This window comes from Alligator sinensis, unplaced genomic scaffold, assembly GCF_000455745.1.
Source record: "Alligator sinensis unplaced genomic scaffold, ASM45574v1 scaffold111_1, whole genome shotgun sequence".
In the NCBI taxonomy this organism is placed as follows: Eukaryota; Metazoa; Chordata; order Crocodylia; family Alligatoridae; genus Alligator; species Alligator sinensis.
This window is the reverse complement of record NW_005841875.1, coordinates 1,842,182-1,859,094: the sequence shown is the minus strand read 5'-3', so window position 1 is coordinate 1,859,094 and position 16,913 is coordinate 1,842,182. Positions and strand designations below refer to the sequence as shown.

Genomic DNA, 16,913 nt, shown 5'->3' with positions numbered 1-16,913 from the left:
CACCAAAAAAACACACACTATGCTCCGTTTTGTAAAAAACACCTTCTCTGCAAGCACACTTTGCATAAATGCTTGCCTCCACAACATCTCCCACAACTTGCATACTATTATCTCCTACTTAAAATGGCATAGGTCACCAACCAATATTTTTGGGCCAGGTATGACAGAAGTCTGTAACACTTCATTAAAAGAATGATAATTTACATTTCTATAGTGCTACTCAACCCAAAGGATCCAACAGTACTCTACACTATATCATATTATCCTGTATATAAAGATATACAGGAAGCAGTTTACCAGAGATACACAGCCACTTCTGAAAAGCAGCAACCCCCTGTGCAGCACAATGACTAGCAGCAGGCAGAATCTTATTCCCAATGATGAACAGTGAACCTGTACTACTGAGGTAAATTCAAAGGAGCGTTTGTACAGCATATGTAGAGCCAGCTGGTAGAAAGTGGCATTGATCTGGCCTTCTGTGACCTCACGCAACAACCCGTAAGGACCCAAAAGTTCAAAAGAAACCCAAGAGCCTCTGATTTAGCCTTGATTCCATATTCAAGCTCTTAAATGAATGAACCTGTATTAAAAAAAATGGGCATCCTACATAACCTATACGGGATACAGGAACTAATATATAGATGTCTATTTTGTATTTTTTTAAAAACTTGGCTAAGACTTTTAATTGCTCTGCTGAAAAAGTGCTACAAAATAAATGGAATAGAATTCAATTTTTGGACATCACTGGAAAATTAGAATTGACTGTGCCATTCCTGAGAAAACACATATTTCAAACACAACACAGGCTGACACTAAGACTACAAACAGAAGTAGCATTTGTCCCAGAATAAACTATTTTCTCCCAAGACAAAGTGCTATAATTCAGATGTCCATGTCCATTGTCCTAGGACAAAACTTAGAAAGTTTAATGGGACAAGAAGGGACATTGCAAAACTCATCTGAACTGTTAACCTGGGATTGCTTTATTGAATCGATGGCAGAAAAGCAGCAATGCATTCAGCCGCTCACTAAATCCTGATTAGAAAGGCAATGTGTATACACACTAATCCTGGGATAGTTCTGTTCCAGGATGATCACAAGCACTACTTGTCCAGGGACAAAAACAATGTCTGTTCCTAGCCTACGCCATATCTTTGAGCTATTTTATGAATTAACGATAATAGCATTAACTAAACAGTCAAGCTTGATAAAATACACTCCTTTTTGCCATGTTTATTTCCTAAGTTTTTGGGAGGCTATTAAAATTTATGTACTCTTAAAAACTGCATTTCATCAAAATCAAAAAGTGCATTAGGATCAGCAGGGATCCCTGTCACGCCTGATGAAGTCCGAGTAGGGATTCCAAGTATCACATACTGATTGACCAGATCTACAAGAAAGATCTCAATAGAGTAAGTGAAAGAGAATAAATCAATGTACGGCAGTGAGAAACGTGTATGAGCAGCTGATGGATGTGGTGGTCTACTGGAATAGATTTGCATGACCACCTTACCTGCCACTGCCAATTGAAGGAAATGCAATAGACTTCAGCTTCTTCTCATCAGCCACAGCCAAGCAGTTCTTCACTGTCTTTTCCAGCAGCTCTTCACATTTGTCTGAACCCCAGCCTGGGCTGTTACAGTGGATCACAAATTTAGCAGGCAGTCCATGACCGGCACTGAGAGCCGCTAGTGAGAAACAGAAGATGAAACTTAAGTGCTTTCAGTTAAGGATTAAATACAAGTGCACATGTGGAAATGTGATTAAAACAAACAAACAAATAACAGGCACTACTATAATCCCAACATATCTTTTCTACTACAAATCAAGTAGTCTTAAGAAATAACATGATTACACAGACTCTGTGTTTTGCCTTTCCTACTGCACTTTGTTGTGGTAATTGGAAAATTATAGCTATAATAGATCTCAATGAACAAAGAGCAAAATCTATGGCTGGCAGCTAAGAAAAGACATAAATGTATAGCGAGGATTTTATCCAGTTCTGCAATGTATTATTTTATATAACAAGAAGAAAGATGCAGTGGTCTGTCAGAGTATAAAGGTAAGGGTACCATTTTGTGTTAATTCAACTGTTGAGCTCGAGGAAGTGTCAGGATGTTATAACTTCTGATTAACTCATTCTCTGTGACTTTTAGCTATTCAGTGTTAAATATGCAGTTTATTGAGTTAGGTTTTGATTAGACCACAGCCCAAGAGGGATGAAACAGAAGGAAATGATGATGTACTCAAACTGGTAGGAAAAGCTGCAATCTCAGCAAATTATACAAGTGTCTTCATTTCTTTGCAGATAATATGGGACTTTATTCCTGATTTAGTATAAGCAAGTCTATTTGGTTTACATTTCAAGACTTCTGGATTGATGATGTTCCTTTTCAATTTCTGTGCTGCACGTGTTACTGGTGATGGCTGACATAATAGCATTTTCTAATTTACCCCTCTCATCAAATACTTGACAAACATTTGTGCTGTATGAATTTAGTGGACTTGCAGTGTTTGATATATACATAGCAGGCATGATCTTGTACATGCCAAGGAACTGAAGAGGCCCTTTTTATAATGCTAATCACATAGTGTCCCCCACCTCTGGCATGATGCAAGGTGGACATAAGGATACTCTACACGTGGACTAGTCTCCATGCCTGGGGACTGCAGGTACAGCTCCTAAAATTTGGGAATCTTCTTCCAAGACTTAAGGGCTGTCTTGCTTACTGCTGGGCATCGGGCTGGGTTCAGAGAAGGGAGCAGACTCCATGCTCTCCATGCAGGAGGGACAGTCTATTCTTCACCTGCAATTGTGGGGTTTCATATAAAAATCTGCTATCTTGGCCCATTTAAAAAAATGCCCATTCATACTCACTTCCTAAAACTCAGAGGACACCAGTTGGACCAATGTCCACAGACATGCAGCTGCAAATTCATGCCCACAAAACTGTGGGTGCAAAATGGGAACCTGTGTCTAGAAGCAACACCAGCAAAGGTGACGACTGACTAGAAATTCTTTATTCCATGCTGGAATGGTTATGGAGCTGTTGGTTATTAAAAAAAATGGTGAATAACCTCAAAAGCCTTTTTATCACACGTGCCTATTATCCTGCAGGTGCTGCAGAAAATAGAAGTTGTCGGGTGGAATTCAGACTGCTGGTTAATCAAAAGCGTAAATTTTAAGGGACAATGGAAACCCAAGCATTTATACTATTGTGGGCTGGCAGATCCTCAACAGACTGGATAAACCTCCATGCTAAGCAATTATGATCCGTCATTATTTGCATCCCTGAAGTTGGCAGGTTCAGGATAGATCATAAATCCAGGAAAAAATCTAATAAGAGCAGCTGACACAGCACTAGTCAGATGTGGGATTTTATGTATGGTGAAACTCTGAGGTGGCCACTTACTGACAAAGTAAAATACTGTACTGATATGAATCACTGGTTTCATCGTCCCTCAAAAGGAGGGTGCCTGCTGAAGGACCTACGGGGATTCTCTAGACAACAGGTCAGCAACATATGGCCCATGGGCTGCATCCAGGCTGTGGAGCCACAAGACCTAGCCCATCAAAGTGAAGGGTTTTGCTTGTGCCCATACCAGGACTAGGCAGTGAGAAGCAGTGCTGAGGCAGGGTATCTTCCAGCTGTGCCCAAACTGCTGCCACTTCTCCCAGCCCCTGCTCTCTGGCTGTGGCACGGGTGCAGCTCCCAGCAGGCCAGGCAGCTTCCATCTGTGCCTGTGCTACAACCTGGGGGGTGGGAGGATGGCAGCAGTACAGACAGTTTGCAGATACCTGATCTTGGTTGGAAGCTGCACTTGCAATGGACCTGGGAAAAGCAAGCAGGGGAGCAGCTTCCCACTGCCTGGCCTCAGCATGGGCATGAGGAAAGCCCCCTTCCTCAGAGCTGGGTTGTTCTGACCATGGCTTGTAAAACATTGCCAGCTCCTGCTTTGGTAATTGCCTGGAGCTACTGTTATGTATTTCAAATGAAAGTGCTTTGAAAGAAGAAGTATTTTACACAGTTTTCTATAACATTTATAAATGTTGCATGTCAACCTCTACTCCAGGATAAGGACCCTGCTTTAGCCCCTGCTGGGTTAGGAGAATTTCTCCCATCCCAACACACACATCTGGAGAGAATCCCCAGGGGCCAAAGGTATTTATTTGACTGGAGCCAACTATTCTCTGGGAATCATCCAGCTGGGAAGAGAGTCCTTGAGGGACACTTTTACTGGTCTAACAGAGAGACTTGCCCTAGTGTAGGATTGCAAGGCCGCTCCCTTGGGTGTAGGGGAGTGGAAAGTAAATGTTCCCTCTAGTCTGAAATTCTGTTTTGAGCAAAGCGGGCCTGGTCCATGTAGCAAGAAGGTCAGTCAGAAGATAGTGTTCTGCCAATCCTATAGTTTTCTCCACATACAAACTCTTGCTAATAAAATAAGCATTGCATGTAAATGTATATTTCCATGCTTGAGTTTGGATAAATAAGGAAAGTCCAGAGCGCGTGAAAAAAAGTGAAAATAAGCACCATGAGTAAACAGCCATAAGTTTTCCTGTCATATTCCAAGGCTTACATTTTTTCCTGGGTTTACTCAGCATTTATTTTGTAAACTGCATGTACTCTATTTAGCTGTACACTGTAAACACAGATGGCAGAATCAGAGTTCTTTATTCATAACATATATCAGCAAGTTTACAGATGGCCTAATATTATGCTTTATCATTTATCAAACTTTATTGCTCATATATTAGATTTGTTCAGATGAAAACTGATAAATTGGACATCAAACACTCAAACTTTTACAGAAATCACACTGGTAGAGAAAGCACTGAAACGATTTCTCTAGGTAGCCTGTTCCAATGCTTGACCACCCTCATAGTCAGAGAGTTCTTCCTAATCTCCAACCTAAATTTCCTCTGCTGAAACTTGAGGCCGTTGCTCCTAGTCCTGTTCTCTATGGCCACAGAGAAAAGCCCATCTCTATCTTCTCTATAATCGACTTAGAGATTTTCAAGAGCAGGTTGGACAGACACCTGGCCGGGATGGACAGGAGATGCGATTGTGGGATTGTGAATTGGATACCATCATGTTTTCTTGCCAGGGCAGGGGAACCTGATCCTGGGCTCCCTCTGCCCTGGAAAGAAGCAAGCTACTGCAATTGGGAGCCCCCTCAGCTGACTGCAACAGCCTGGGAACTCAGGGTGCACATGGGTCCCTCGGAGCTGGAAGCTCTAATCGGCTGACACAGCTCCCAGCCACAGGGATTCCTGGCTACACATACAATTAATGGCAAGATAGCAAGCAGCTACAAAGTTACTACACATATTTTGTAGAATTACTTTGCAGATTATTCCTCTTTTTATAACACCATTAATTGATTGAACATGTGGCCGGGTGACTGGTTAATCATGCCTTAAGAGTAATGTGTAGGTGGGGCCTTCGTCCCATCAAGGTCATTAGAACCTCAGTATAAAACACATGCTTTGTAGGAATGGATTTAAAAACAGGCTTATGTGCTTTATTGATTTGGATGTTAAGGAACAAAGATATCCTCCAGTACACACAGACATATGTGCTGATGTATGCTTATGTATACACACACACACACCTTGATACTTGTTTGTGAAAAAGGATGATTTTTATTTTTTGGTATTAAATTAATACTTTGGTAATAAATTAAACTTTGTCATTGTATGTGTGTGGAATCTGTGGTCTTTCATTTTTGATAGGGGGTCAGATAACAACTAGAACAGAATCACTTATGCAATTGCTACATTAAAATTCACAGCCTCTGAGTGTGACTTACTTACATATAACATGCAGAAAAACTCAGTTAAAAATCCCAGAGCCTACAAAAGCATCATCAGTAAGTTTGCAGAGATTTAAGCCTCACCTCCTGCTACTTCCAAGGGCCCATTCTTTTTGCGAAGCTCAATGACTGCCTCCACAAATTCTTTGCCACCTTTCTTTTCCAAAGTGCTTCCTGAACAAAGACAGGTTTTACTTTACTTTTTCACTCCTAAAGCAGAAACATGATTCATCCTTTTATGTGGTCAGACATCCTAGATTTTTCTGCCCAAACGTTTTTGGGGACTGCAAAGTAAGATCTAAACCTTTTGGGACTTCACAGTTAGCTAGTCAGTTAAAAAAAATAAAAAAACAACAACCCCAAGCCTCTCATTTGCATCCCTTTGCTGACCTCACTCTCCGATTTCAGTGTCAAGATCTGTGCAATTACATCCCTGGTTGCCTTCTTACTGCAGAGCACCTGTTAGTGTGCAGTGTTTCAGGAGAGGGCGCTCCCTCAATGCTGCTTGAGGGTTCAGCATTCCTTCCCTTAGGACTCATTTCCCCTTTCTGTTATAACTTGTTTTTAAAGAGTGATTTGCCACAATAAGAATTTGAAACTCACCTGATCTTGGTCCCTGACCCCAACAGGTGGCACCAGGAATGAAACAGTCTCGTGAGTGCAGCGGGCTGCTTTACTTGGTAACTGCCCAGATTGTTGAGCCACCTTCAACCAAGAGGAAGAGCCTCAGAAATAAGGAGAATCTCGAAGGAACATACTCCTCCAATGAACTTCTCTAACTATTGCTAAGGAGCTGGACACTGTCGCTCCGGGAGGAAGAGAGCTGTGCAGTGTCAGGGTAACACAGGGGGTGTGCTTGACAAAGGCAGTCCAACACTAAATGGTTTAGATCTTATTTTGCAGCTCTAATTTTATATGTTAATAAGAAAATAGCCCAAGAAAACATTTTCCTAACTACTTAAGCATCCCAAATCATTTTGCACTGTGCATATGAATAATACAGGTAGGTAAAGTAAGAAGCAGTGCTATCAGAAAGCTTGTGATTTGAGATATTACTTCTGAAAATTGATTTCCAAAAATCCAGGACTAGAAACTCTTAATACATCTAGACATTTACTTGGTGAAACCCATTCCTTTTACTGGTCAAGAAGAAAAAAACTGTTGTGTTCTGATGGAAGTGCACATATATGCTCAATGAAGCCTCTGCTTTGACATCATTATTACTTTCCTGCTCCCCCCCCCACCCTGCAAAAAGTTAATATTAAAAATATTTTGGAAACAGTAACTGAATGCATTATTTGTATGCTGACTTCCTGGGCTTACCTCTTATTTTTTTGTGAAATGCAGTTCATTTAAAAAAAAGTGTGTTGGTAGTTTTAAAAAAAATGATGTATCCCATTTTCATTAGTCACGATTACTTAGCACTGGGAGTTTTGTTTAAGCATGGACTGAAAGTTCCAGACCTTGTAGGCCCAGGATTTACCTTGTTTACCGTACTCATCTCAATTTTTCAGTATTTTGCTCTGGGATTATTTTCACACACCTCAAAATTTTTTTCCTGATTAACTCCATAGTTCCTCAGAAGCAATCTGGACTGCTATGTGATGAGGTGAACTCTCCATCATCAGAAATGTTCCAGATGGCACATTTATAGCTCTGTTTACAGAACCAAAGAGACTCCTATGAGTGAGAGCTAGCTGGGGGAGAGTGGGCAGGTGCACAACCTGACCTGAGTTGCTGGTGAGGATTAAGCAGGATCCCTTTACACACCTCCCAGGACAGAGAGGGGTGCCCTTTGCTAAGCCTATTTAAGAGGCATAGCTAACATTGCCCTTGTGCAGCCACCTTCCCTTGGGCATGTAGGAGTGGGGGAAATGGGTTGTTAACTCAACCAGTGCTGAGTGCGGCCCTGATCCTTTGAGCACAAATGTAGAAAAGGGATATATAATTAAGTCTTGCATAGAATTTATGATAGGAAAGATCTGTTAGATCATCCATATTAGTTATAAATGTACCAGGAAACAGGACTTCCTTTCCTTCTGCTGGGCATTTGTTTATTGTTAAAAAACCAAAACCACACCCCAGTAATTTATTTAAAATGACAGTTTCACTTTTTACTTAAGAAATTTGATTCTTTTCTTCTTGTAGAGCTGAGGAAAAGAAAAGAAGTTTTCCATGTACATTAACACTAACATCTGCATTCATTTTTTAATTAAATTCAGTCTCTTCTTTAATTGATAGCAAGGCTTGGAGTTTAAATTCATACATTAATACTTCGCTGTAAATTAGCTTCATCTTAAAAAAAGGACACATTGCATTTAACCGTCTTCCACTATGTTAGTAAAGTTCTTGAATGTCTAGCTTCACAGCTTCAAGGTTAGTGGCTTATTTGCTCACAGGCATAAATGTGTGTCACTCCCATGAGAATAAGATCATTATCTCATGCTTTCCAACAGGCATTGGTATCAGTGTTGAAAACACAGCCCAAACAGAAATTTAGGCTTGTAAAATGTTTAGGATAAGCCCACAGTACATTTATCAGTTAGAAAAAATTTTCAGCTGGGTAAACGTTAATCATGTGAAGCTAAGCATTTGTGCACCTTTATTCTTTCTTACAGCAGTCGGGAGGGAAATGGAATCTATGCTAAATTACGAGCAGTGCAGCTCTGATATAAAGTTTCTTTATAGGCTACTTGCAAAAGCAGCTCTTCAGCAAAGGTGAAGGATGAGTCTGTTAGCTAACGGACCCTCGCTGACTTCAGAAGCATGTTCTTCAAATACAGAATACTCCTGCATTTTCCTTCTGATGCCAACAAACTTCTTTTTAATTATCAAGTCTGTGGCCATACCAGCTCAAGTTGTTATCTCCTCTGCTCTAATAAACTAAGAAGAGTTGACTTGGGCTGGGCATTACTTGGAAGGAAAATCTTTAGGGAAAACTCAAGGTGGTGTATGAAGTGCTGACAACTCTGTAAGGGATGCTCGTCACTTTAAACAGGTACTGAAATAATGTCCCAAGCACAGGGGGCACCATGTGGATGATGGTGATTAGGTTAAGATGAAATGTAAAACTAGGCTGTGATCATATGAACACACCCTTTTAATAAGAATGGGTTACCACTCTTAGCAACAACCTTTACATTCAGTCCAAATTACAGGTTACACAACTACATTGTTTGCTCACGTTTTCTAGGCACTTACAATAAAATTACATCCAATACCCTCTGAGAGGGTAACACACTGCTTTGAAAGTGCTGGGATGAAAAGTTATAAACAAACCGGATTATTAAGAAAAATACAGAGCTCTTGTGTCATGTTGTCTGCCATACCTTTTCATCAGAGCAGCATGTAGGCATGTCTGAATAGTATGTAGCAAAGTTTTGATGTGTGTGCACATAAATATAGAGATGGCTTACTAGATAATAGGTCTATATGTAAAGTGTGACAAAACTAAGTACTGAGTTTATGAGTTTAGAAATTCCAGATCGGCTACATCCAAAATGTCAGATGTGAACATCTCAGACTTGGCAAGGACTAGAATACTGAATCCATGTCAGAAATGTAAGGGTTATGGATTGACTTTGTTCAAAGCTAGATGTTTACAAAGCCAAAACAAGAAACAATCCCATAATCCCCTTTTATTAGGCACATGCCCGCACTGCACTTCTACTTCTTGCATTTCAATTTGGGTGGTGCATTCTAATATTGCTTTTAAATGTCTGATTTGACAATGCAAATCAGAAGGGCCCAACTTTGCACGTACTCATTTCTTTTTAAACTTCAGTCAAGACTGCTGGAAGTGAGAAATGAATGCAGATCTGCATAGCTACGGCAAGCTTGTTGCTGCTGATTGACCATGCACACACATACAAACTCCGCAGCACTGAACTTTCCATTACCTACTTCACCACCGGTGTAGAAGTCAGAGTTTGTCGGGTGAACGACAGCATCACTGTCGATCGTGGCAATGTCAGCCTGTACAACTTGCAACTACAACAGGTAAACAAATGTATATCAACCACGTTGGACAGAGACCCAGGGCAGGCTCTACATTTATACATGTACCAACGGCCATGTTTTCCTACCTGCACAACTCCAAACCTGGCACCAAAGGAGTTTTCTGAGTTGTGTGTGCAGGTGTGTGTAGAGAAGGCAGAATGGGGAGCAGGAGGGGAGGACGACGACATATTTAAATAAATGTTAAAATGACAAGTCAAAGCAATCACGTGAGATCATTTCTGAAGCTTTAAACCAGTTAACACCCCATTTCATTTTGAAGAAACCTATAAAACCAGTACCCCACAGAGCATGACACTAAAGTATGCAGTCTGCTTAAAAAAAAAAATTCTGTATCATCAAACCAAACAAAATAACTAGTTTCTCCATTTTGTCAGCATCAATAAATGAGATGGCCTTACATTTTTATATTTGCAATTTCCCATCATTTTGTCTGCTTCTAAAACAGAATTCTCTTTCACACTGAGGAAACGTTATATTTGTAGGCAGAAGTATGTGGTATTTGATTTTTTTAAAGCACAGACCCCAGTAAGATTTTGAAATTTACATTTCATCCATCTAATTATATTGTTTCAAAATCACTTAATTTTTTTTTTTTTTTTTTTAAATAAAGCTCGATGGTAATTATTTTCTTCTATCAATCTGTTTATTTGTTTTTAGAAACAAGACAGATGTCTGGCCAAGCAAAGTGTAAAAAAAGACGTGTATATTTTGGAAGGCTCAAGTGCCTTCTTAAATCTTTTTCCTGGTATTTACACATATACATATATTTATGAAATGCAGTGGTAATGGAATTAAATTTACTTTTCCATGAAGGAAGTCTGAAAAATAATGAAAGTAGCAGGTATAATCAAACAAATATTAAAAACGGTTCACAGTCCATGAGATGTACCCAGGCTAATACTTTTTTCTAGTACATGGACTTATGTGAAAGAGTAATATTTTATTTGGAATGGACTGAAGCCATAAAAACCATACACCATGCCCAGTAATATATTTTCAAGTTTTACGTTACTATAAAAATCAGCATTTGTTCTAGCTGAATATAGAGGTGATGGAGACGGGGAAATTTAAAACATCATAAAAAAACAAGCTACTTGATCAAATGAAACATGAAACTAAGGCATGGCCATAATTTGGGGGGTATTTAATTATCTGGTCATGCCTCTATACACACTTCTGTGCCTATTTTAGTGAACCACTAAACATAAGAGATTGCAGGAAGAATGGAGAAACTTCTTATTTTGAAATTAACCTGACAAAGAACATTTTAGTCCTCAAAGAATCCACATAAGAAACCCCCCCAAAGTAACTAACAGTCACGTTTGATCATTATGGAAAAGAATTTAGACTACATCTAATTTTGACTGCACTCAACTTGAAGACAAATCACTAACAAAAGTATATATACTTAGATTTGGTGCATATTGTGCTTCTTAGGTCCTCAAGAAAACAGGACCTAGAAGATGGCATAAGAATTTGTGGCCTAATTTTCACATCTGAAGCTTGAGAGAATAAATTCTGGGTTCCATAATTTTCATATGACTGTTAGTTGTGTGAACCCATTCCCCATTTACCTAGGTCATCTTTAAGGTCAATGTCAGCATTGGTAGGATTGATAATGGCCTCCACCTCGAAGCCGGCTAAATTACTGATTTCACTGTGAATAAGGTTCAGCTGAAAAGAAAAGCATGAGGTGGGAAATAACAGGACAGCTGGGAAATCACAGAGAAGCTGCAGAAAAGTGAGCTTTGCAACACAGATGGAGATAGCATCACTGCAAACAAATATGCAAAATAAAACATGGGTCAAAGGGTTATTTGTCAAAAAAAAAAATCAAATTTCAAACACAGGACTCAAACATTGTTCTGGACATTGAAAGCAAATGGATATTCTTGTTAATGAGCTCTATTCTAGTTATAAAATTCTCTGGAATTTCTGTGTTGATGTGGGAAAGGGACAACCATCTCTTCCTTCCCCTTGAACTCTTGGTACAAAAGGCACTCCAATGACTTTTTAAGCATCAGCTTGAGTAATTAATTCTTTGTATGTCAGGATTTTTCAGTTCTGGAACCAAATGTGATGGTTTAACAGCTCTCCTTTTCTTGTGGAATCCATTATATGTGAAAGTGATTTTGAGGAACTGGAAATTTATGTCCAAAGGCATTGTCAGTTCTAAAAAGGATGAAGCACTTTTCCTGCGGAAGTCTGCACTTTGGTAACTTGAATGCTTTTTTGCCCGTCTCTGAGCCACTTTGGTGGAAGTGTTGGTGATGCAGATGAGTAAATGTAAGGCTGTCTATTTTCTGTGCTCCTGGCTTATGGTGCAGAAATGTTCTGCAAGCCAGTGAAGTATTTTTAGGTGCTCTCTTTTACTCAAACATTTTCCCCCCTTTGCGTCAAATATTTCCAGCTGCAGTTGGTAAACCATGTCCATTTATGCTTAATCTGAGACCACTTTTTATGGCAACACTTATTATGGGATTAGGATTTATCACTAGTTTGTAGTTTGGTTATAAAATTATTAACATGGACATCTGGAGATTAACCTTATATTTTACCTTTTTTTTTTTTAAATGATACCATTATTAAGTGACATGTTAGGGAATGCAGGTTATAAGATCTAGCTACATACTGTGAGCAAGGTTTATGAAGTATTATATAAAATCAAAAGTCCTGCTCAAATGAGAAATGCAGACTTGTCAAGGATGAAGAATTGAAGTTACAATATCATACCAGGAAGAACATTTTTTGGAAATGCTCGGTGATGCATTCTGTTAGTGCAATTTATTCATCACTGACAGCAAGTTTGGGAGTCTCATCCTAGTCCACATCACAGAAACCACTCTGTACTATGGGGCCATTTAATAGGTGTGTCAGATTGCTCATGACAGATCCATCAGAGTAAAGAGGCCAGTGAGGACTGCAGCACACTGACAGAGCTGCATGATGAATGCCTCAAGCCACACTGGGCGTTTATATACATGCTTTGGGAGTTGGGGGGAGGGGTTGTGCTTTACTTACAGTGGCTCTGAGAGCTGCTCTAATTAAAGCACCCAGAGCATCTCGTGTATCAGCACCCCTGTGCTTCAAAATGGCAGCAACGGCACTTTATTTAAAGCTCATCAGACAAGCTTTAGATAAAACGCCCCCACCACCCTTTTGAAGTGCAGGGATGCCGATACACGAGACATGGGAGTCTGCTGGAGTGCAGTAATTAACACACTCCAGCAGATTTGATTAATTAAGTCTGCTCCGACATGCTGGAATTGCAGTGCATCAGAGCAGTCTCCCTGCTCGTGTATACACTGCTCCGGAAGTGGTAACAATTCTCCAAAGCCTTTGATTTTTAAAAGCATCAATTTCTGTTATCAGTTAAAAAAAAATCCTGTTTTATCATGTCCAGAATAATCAGTAAATTTGGAAAACAATGATCTATCTGTAATCTCCCTAGTCATCTGGTAGGTGACAACAGCAATGTATATTATAATTATGTCTATGGCTGCAATTGGGAGAATTCTGGGCATACACTTAAATGGGGGGGGGGGTGGTTTCAGTAGCTGATCAGAGGCAATTACTTAGAAAGAAAGTTCTTTTCATTCAGAGTGGGTTTGATACGAAGTTGGAATGAATACTTTAATATAATCAAATGCATTAAGGCACAGTGCTGGGTTGTAATCCATATTCCAGAATTTTTACAGCTCATCTTTGCATATCGCTTTGATTTGCGAAGATGGAAAAGCCTGAAACCACCTCTGAACAAGGGTCCATAAGAGTGACGTTAACATGCAACCATGTGGATGCTCCAATGACGTAAACACCACGTGCAAACAGGGAGAAAACTTTCAGACTACAGAACACCTACTGGGCTGCCCATGCACAGGGGAACCATGCACCAATGAGGACCTTGCTAAGGCTACAGATTGATCAATGCTATGTGCCTGTTTCTGGACCAAAATTTGAACATGACGACAGGCCATGTGAAGATGACACCTGCTTATCTTCCCCATGTGTATGAAAGTTAATTTACTGAAAGGGAATGAAAAATAGAAGTTTTGATATTTCAAACCAGTTTTCCAGTATTATTGAAAATCTGAATGTCCAAGAGTCATTAGAGATGGACAAAATTAATTTATGAAATGTAATGGAAAGTCTTCACCATTTCATTTTGTGTGTTTATGATGTTACTTTTTTTCCTTTTACAATGGCAAGTGCATCCATGATTGTTTGCTTATTTTGTGTGTGAGAACTGTAATCACTTAATAAAATACTCAGTTTAACTCAGATTAGCGTGCTTTAAGATCGTTTCAAATATGGGCCTATTTTTGAGTTTGTAATGAAATGTGGAAAAGCTTGATTTCCAAATAGCTGTGAATCCTTTAATGGCTCACACACCTCTAGTTACTCACACAATCCAGTCTGCCTTGAATGTGATTACAAGCAACTGCTGTTTAAAAAAAACCCCAAACCAATAAAAGTTGGTTGTATCCATTAAAATAAGAAGTTGCTCATATGGGGATTTAAGCTGAAATACGGGTTTAAGCATGTTTGTTACATATAAAAGTTACCTCCTTTTGTTCCTTAATTCCCAGTTGGGTAGATTTTCCCTTCAAATTCTATCCATTCCAAGCCATTTTGGATTTTCAATTTTGAATTCCCTCTCTATCCATACATTTGTGGGATTTGCATAGCACCCAGTTCTGAATGTAAATTCCAATTTAATTATAAACACAATCTATCTAAAAAACCTCCTTCATCCATTGCCTTAAGCCGACTTTCTGCTATGTAGCAGCAGACATTTTTTGGGTTGAATTAGGCTCTTATTGTACAGTGACAGCTATGTAATGTCCACTTACAATAGAAATTAAAAACACTGGTTGAGAATTAAATCCTCTGATGAGAAGTGGCCCAGTGTATTGCCTAACAGTGTACAGTATGTACTTTGGAGAACAGAACTGATCCATAAAGAGAGGACCACATTTTTTAAAACAGCCACAAATTACACTAGCACATGCTTCGTTGGCATGTACTTATTATCTAATGTTTAAGGTTAGAAGAGCTAGTGTGCGTCTGGTACTTACCCTGTCTGTAGCACTTAACATTTACAAGTATCACTGGACCAAACCTTGGCATTCTTATTTCAGTTAAATTACTTATAAAGTCATGGAAGTTTTCTTGGCCTTCAATTACTTAGCAATTCAATTTGCACCCAAAAGTGGGGATATCTATTATAAGGCAAGCTGAGATAACTGAAAATACCGACCCTGATACTTCTGACTCAAATTTTCCAGTCAGCATATGTTCAGCAATAACTTTGGAAGAAAAAAAAGAAATCCAATTTTGAACACCTTTGGTTAACATACAAAATAGTCATTCCAGATCCCCAACTGTCTGTAGGACACAAATTAGAATAGATTAAGTCTTATAAATACTAATAAATAGGTTTGTGTATGAGGGCTTTCTTCTCCCTATAGGAAGATCCCTGCCATTTCCAATCTGAAAATCTTTAATTTAACTGCAGATTAGTAAAGCTATCTAAATATTTATGCAAAACATAGTATCCAGCTCTTACATATTTTTTACCACGGTTTCAGTAATCAAATCTTCTGGGCAGATTAGATTGACAGAGAGCACGGTTCTTAAAAGTAAACCCTTTCCCTCTTGCAAGTATTGAACCAGGAAATGGACTTTTTTCATATTAAAGCCTCATGGATGACAGAGTAATAAGAAGTCTTGCTTTCTCCACTGGGCTATCAGGACCTGGATTTGCACACCTACTAGACATACTGGAAAGGTGAGCAGGAAGACTGAAGGTAGTCTGCTACTTTTAGGGAAAGGTTTTATGTTTTGGATTTTAAGATATGTATAGTAATTTTTTAACTCTTGTTAAAGGCACACAATATGAAAGGTGAAATGCATCAAAATCAAGCCACAAATATTTCAAAAAGAACCTCTATTAAAGCAAAGATGGATAATATGAATCCTTTGCACTTTAGTGCTTTTCAAAGGACCAGCTCAAAAGGATTCTCATCAACACATGATAAGACTTCCTATCACCCCTGTGAGGAAATTTGGTTATCTGTTTTACAGAATGGGAGACTGAGGTGTAGAGACATGAATGTCAGTGACAAAAATGCCAGGAATTCAAAACCAGGAGTCATAACTCTCAATCCTCTATATTAACCACCTGAACACTTCTCTTAGTATATGGTTGACCATGAATTTTGAGCTGTATTACTTTTTTGTACAATATCCCACAATTCTGAGACTACGACTGAAGCAAAACCAGATCACTCCTTAGGTTTCCAATAACTTTATGTGAATCTTTCTTTTAACTGCTTATAAAAAAAGGAAACAATCTTTTCTCCCTCTGAAAATACTACACAGTGAGAAATTTTAAGGAATCGTAATATTAAGCATACTGCTGGACAGTATTTACTAGGGATGTGTGAAGCTCCAGTCCCCAATTTGATTCAGCAGAGGTTCGCCCCGATTCGGTGGGTGACTCTCTGAATCTGAATCGAATCAAGAGACCCTTTAATCTATCCAAATCAAATCAGAACCCTCCAAATCGATTTGGAGAGATTCGACAATTCAGACATAGACACAGCTTTAAATGTTTTTTCTACATACCTCAAGGTACCAGGTGCAGCTCGTGAATGCCAAGATAGTGGAGTGGATGGAGCCGACTGGTGCCTTCTGGGTCTGGAGGGGCACCCGGGATCCTCCTGCGGCCAATCGCTAAGCCTGGGGAGGGTTGTGGGGGGAACCCCTGCATGCTCAGCAGCAGACCCAGAAATGGACTGGAAGTACTTCTGGTCCGCTTCCAGGTTTGCTGCCAAGCATGCAGGGGCCCCCATGCTCCTGTGGGACACTCTATGTGCCCCAGCATCACAGCATTCACGAGCCATGCCTGGTACCTCGAGGTATGCAGACAAATCATTTAAAGCTACGTCTATGTCCGAATCACTGATTCTCCAAATCAGCATCGAACCTTCAGATTTGGATTAAGATGAATCAAATCAGGGACAAGGATCGAATCGGGGACAGTGATCCGAATCAACAAATTGAATCGCTGTCCC

At 39.5% G+C, this 16,913-nt stretch overlaps 1 protein-coding gene across 5 annotated transcripts in view; it reads right to left on the bottom strand.

Moving 5' to 3' along the window:
• The window catches only part of LOC102378831 (core histone macro-H2A.1), a 45,131-nt gene that overhangs the window by 5,451 nt on the left and 22,767 nt on the right, over positions 1-16,913 (bottom strand). For 2 of the 5 annotated variants that reach the window (XM_006017192.3, XM_006017193.3), the window contains exons 5-7: positions 11,409-11,508; positions 5,899-5,988; positions 1,514-1,688 (exon numbers count right to left, since the gene is read on the bottom strand). In XM_006017192.3, coding sequence (XP_006017254.1) covers positions 1,514-1,688; positions 5,899-5,988; positions 11,409-11,508 — 365 coding nt within the window. Of the gene's footprint in view, positions 1-1,513; positions 1,689-5,898; positions 5,989-9,713; positions 9,805-11,408; positions 11,509-16,913 lie in introns of all 5 variants that reach the window. The other 3 variants (XM_006017194.3, XM_006017195.3, XM_025196034.1) reach the window with 2 other exon arrangements.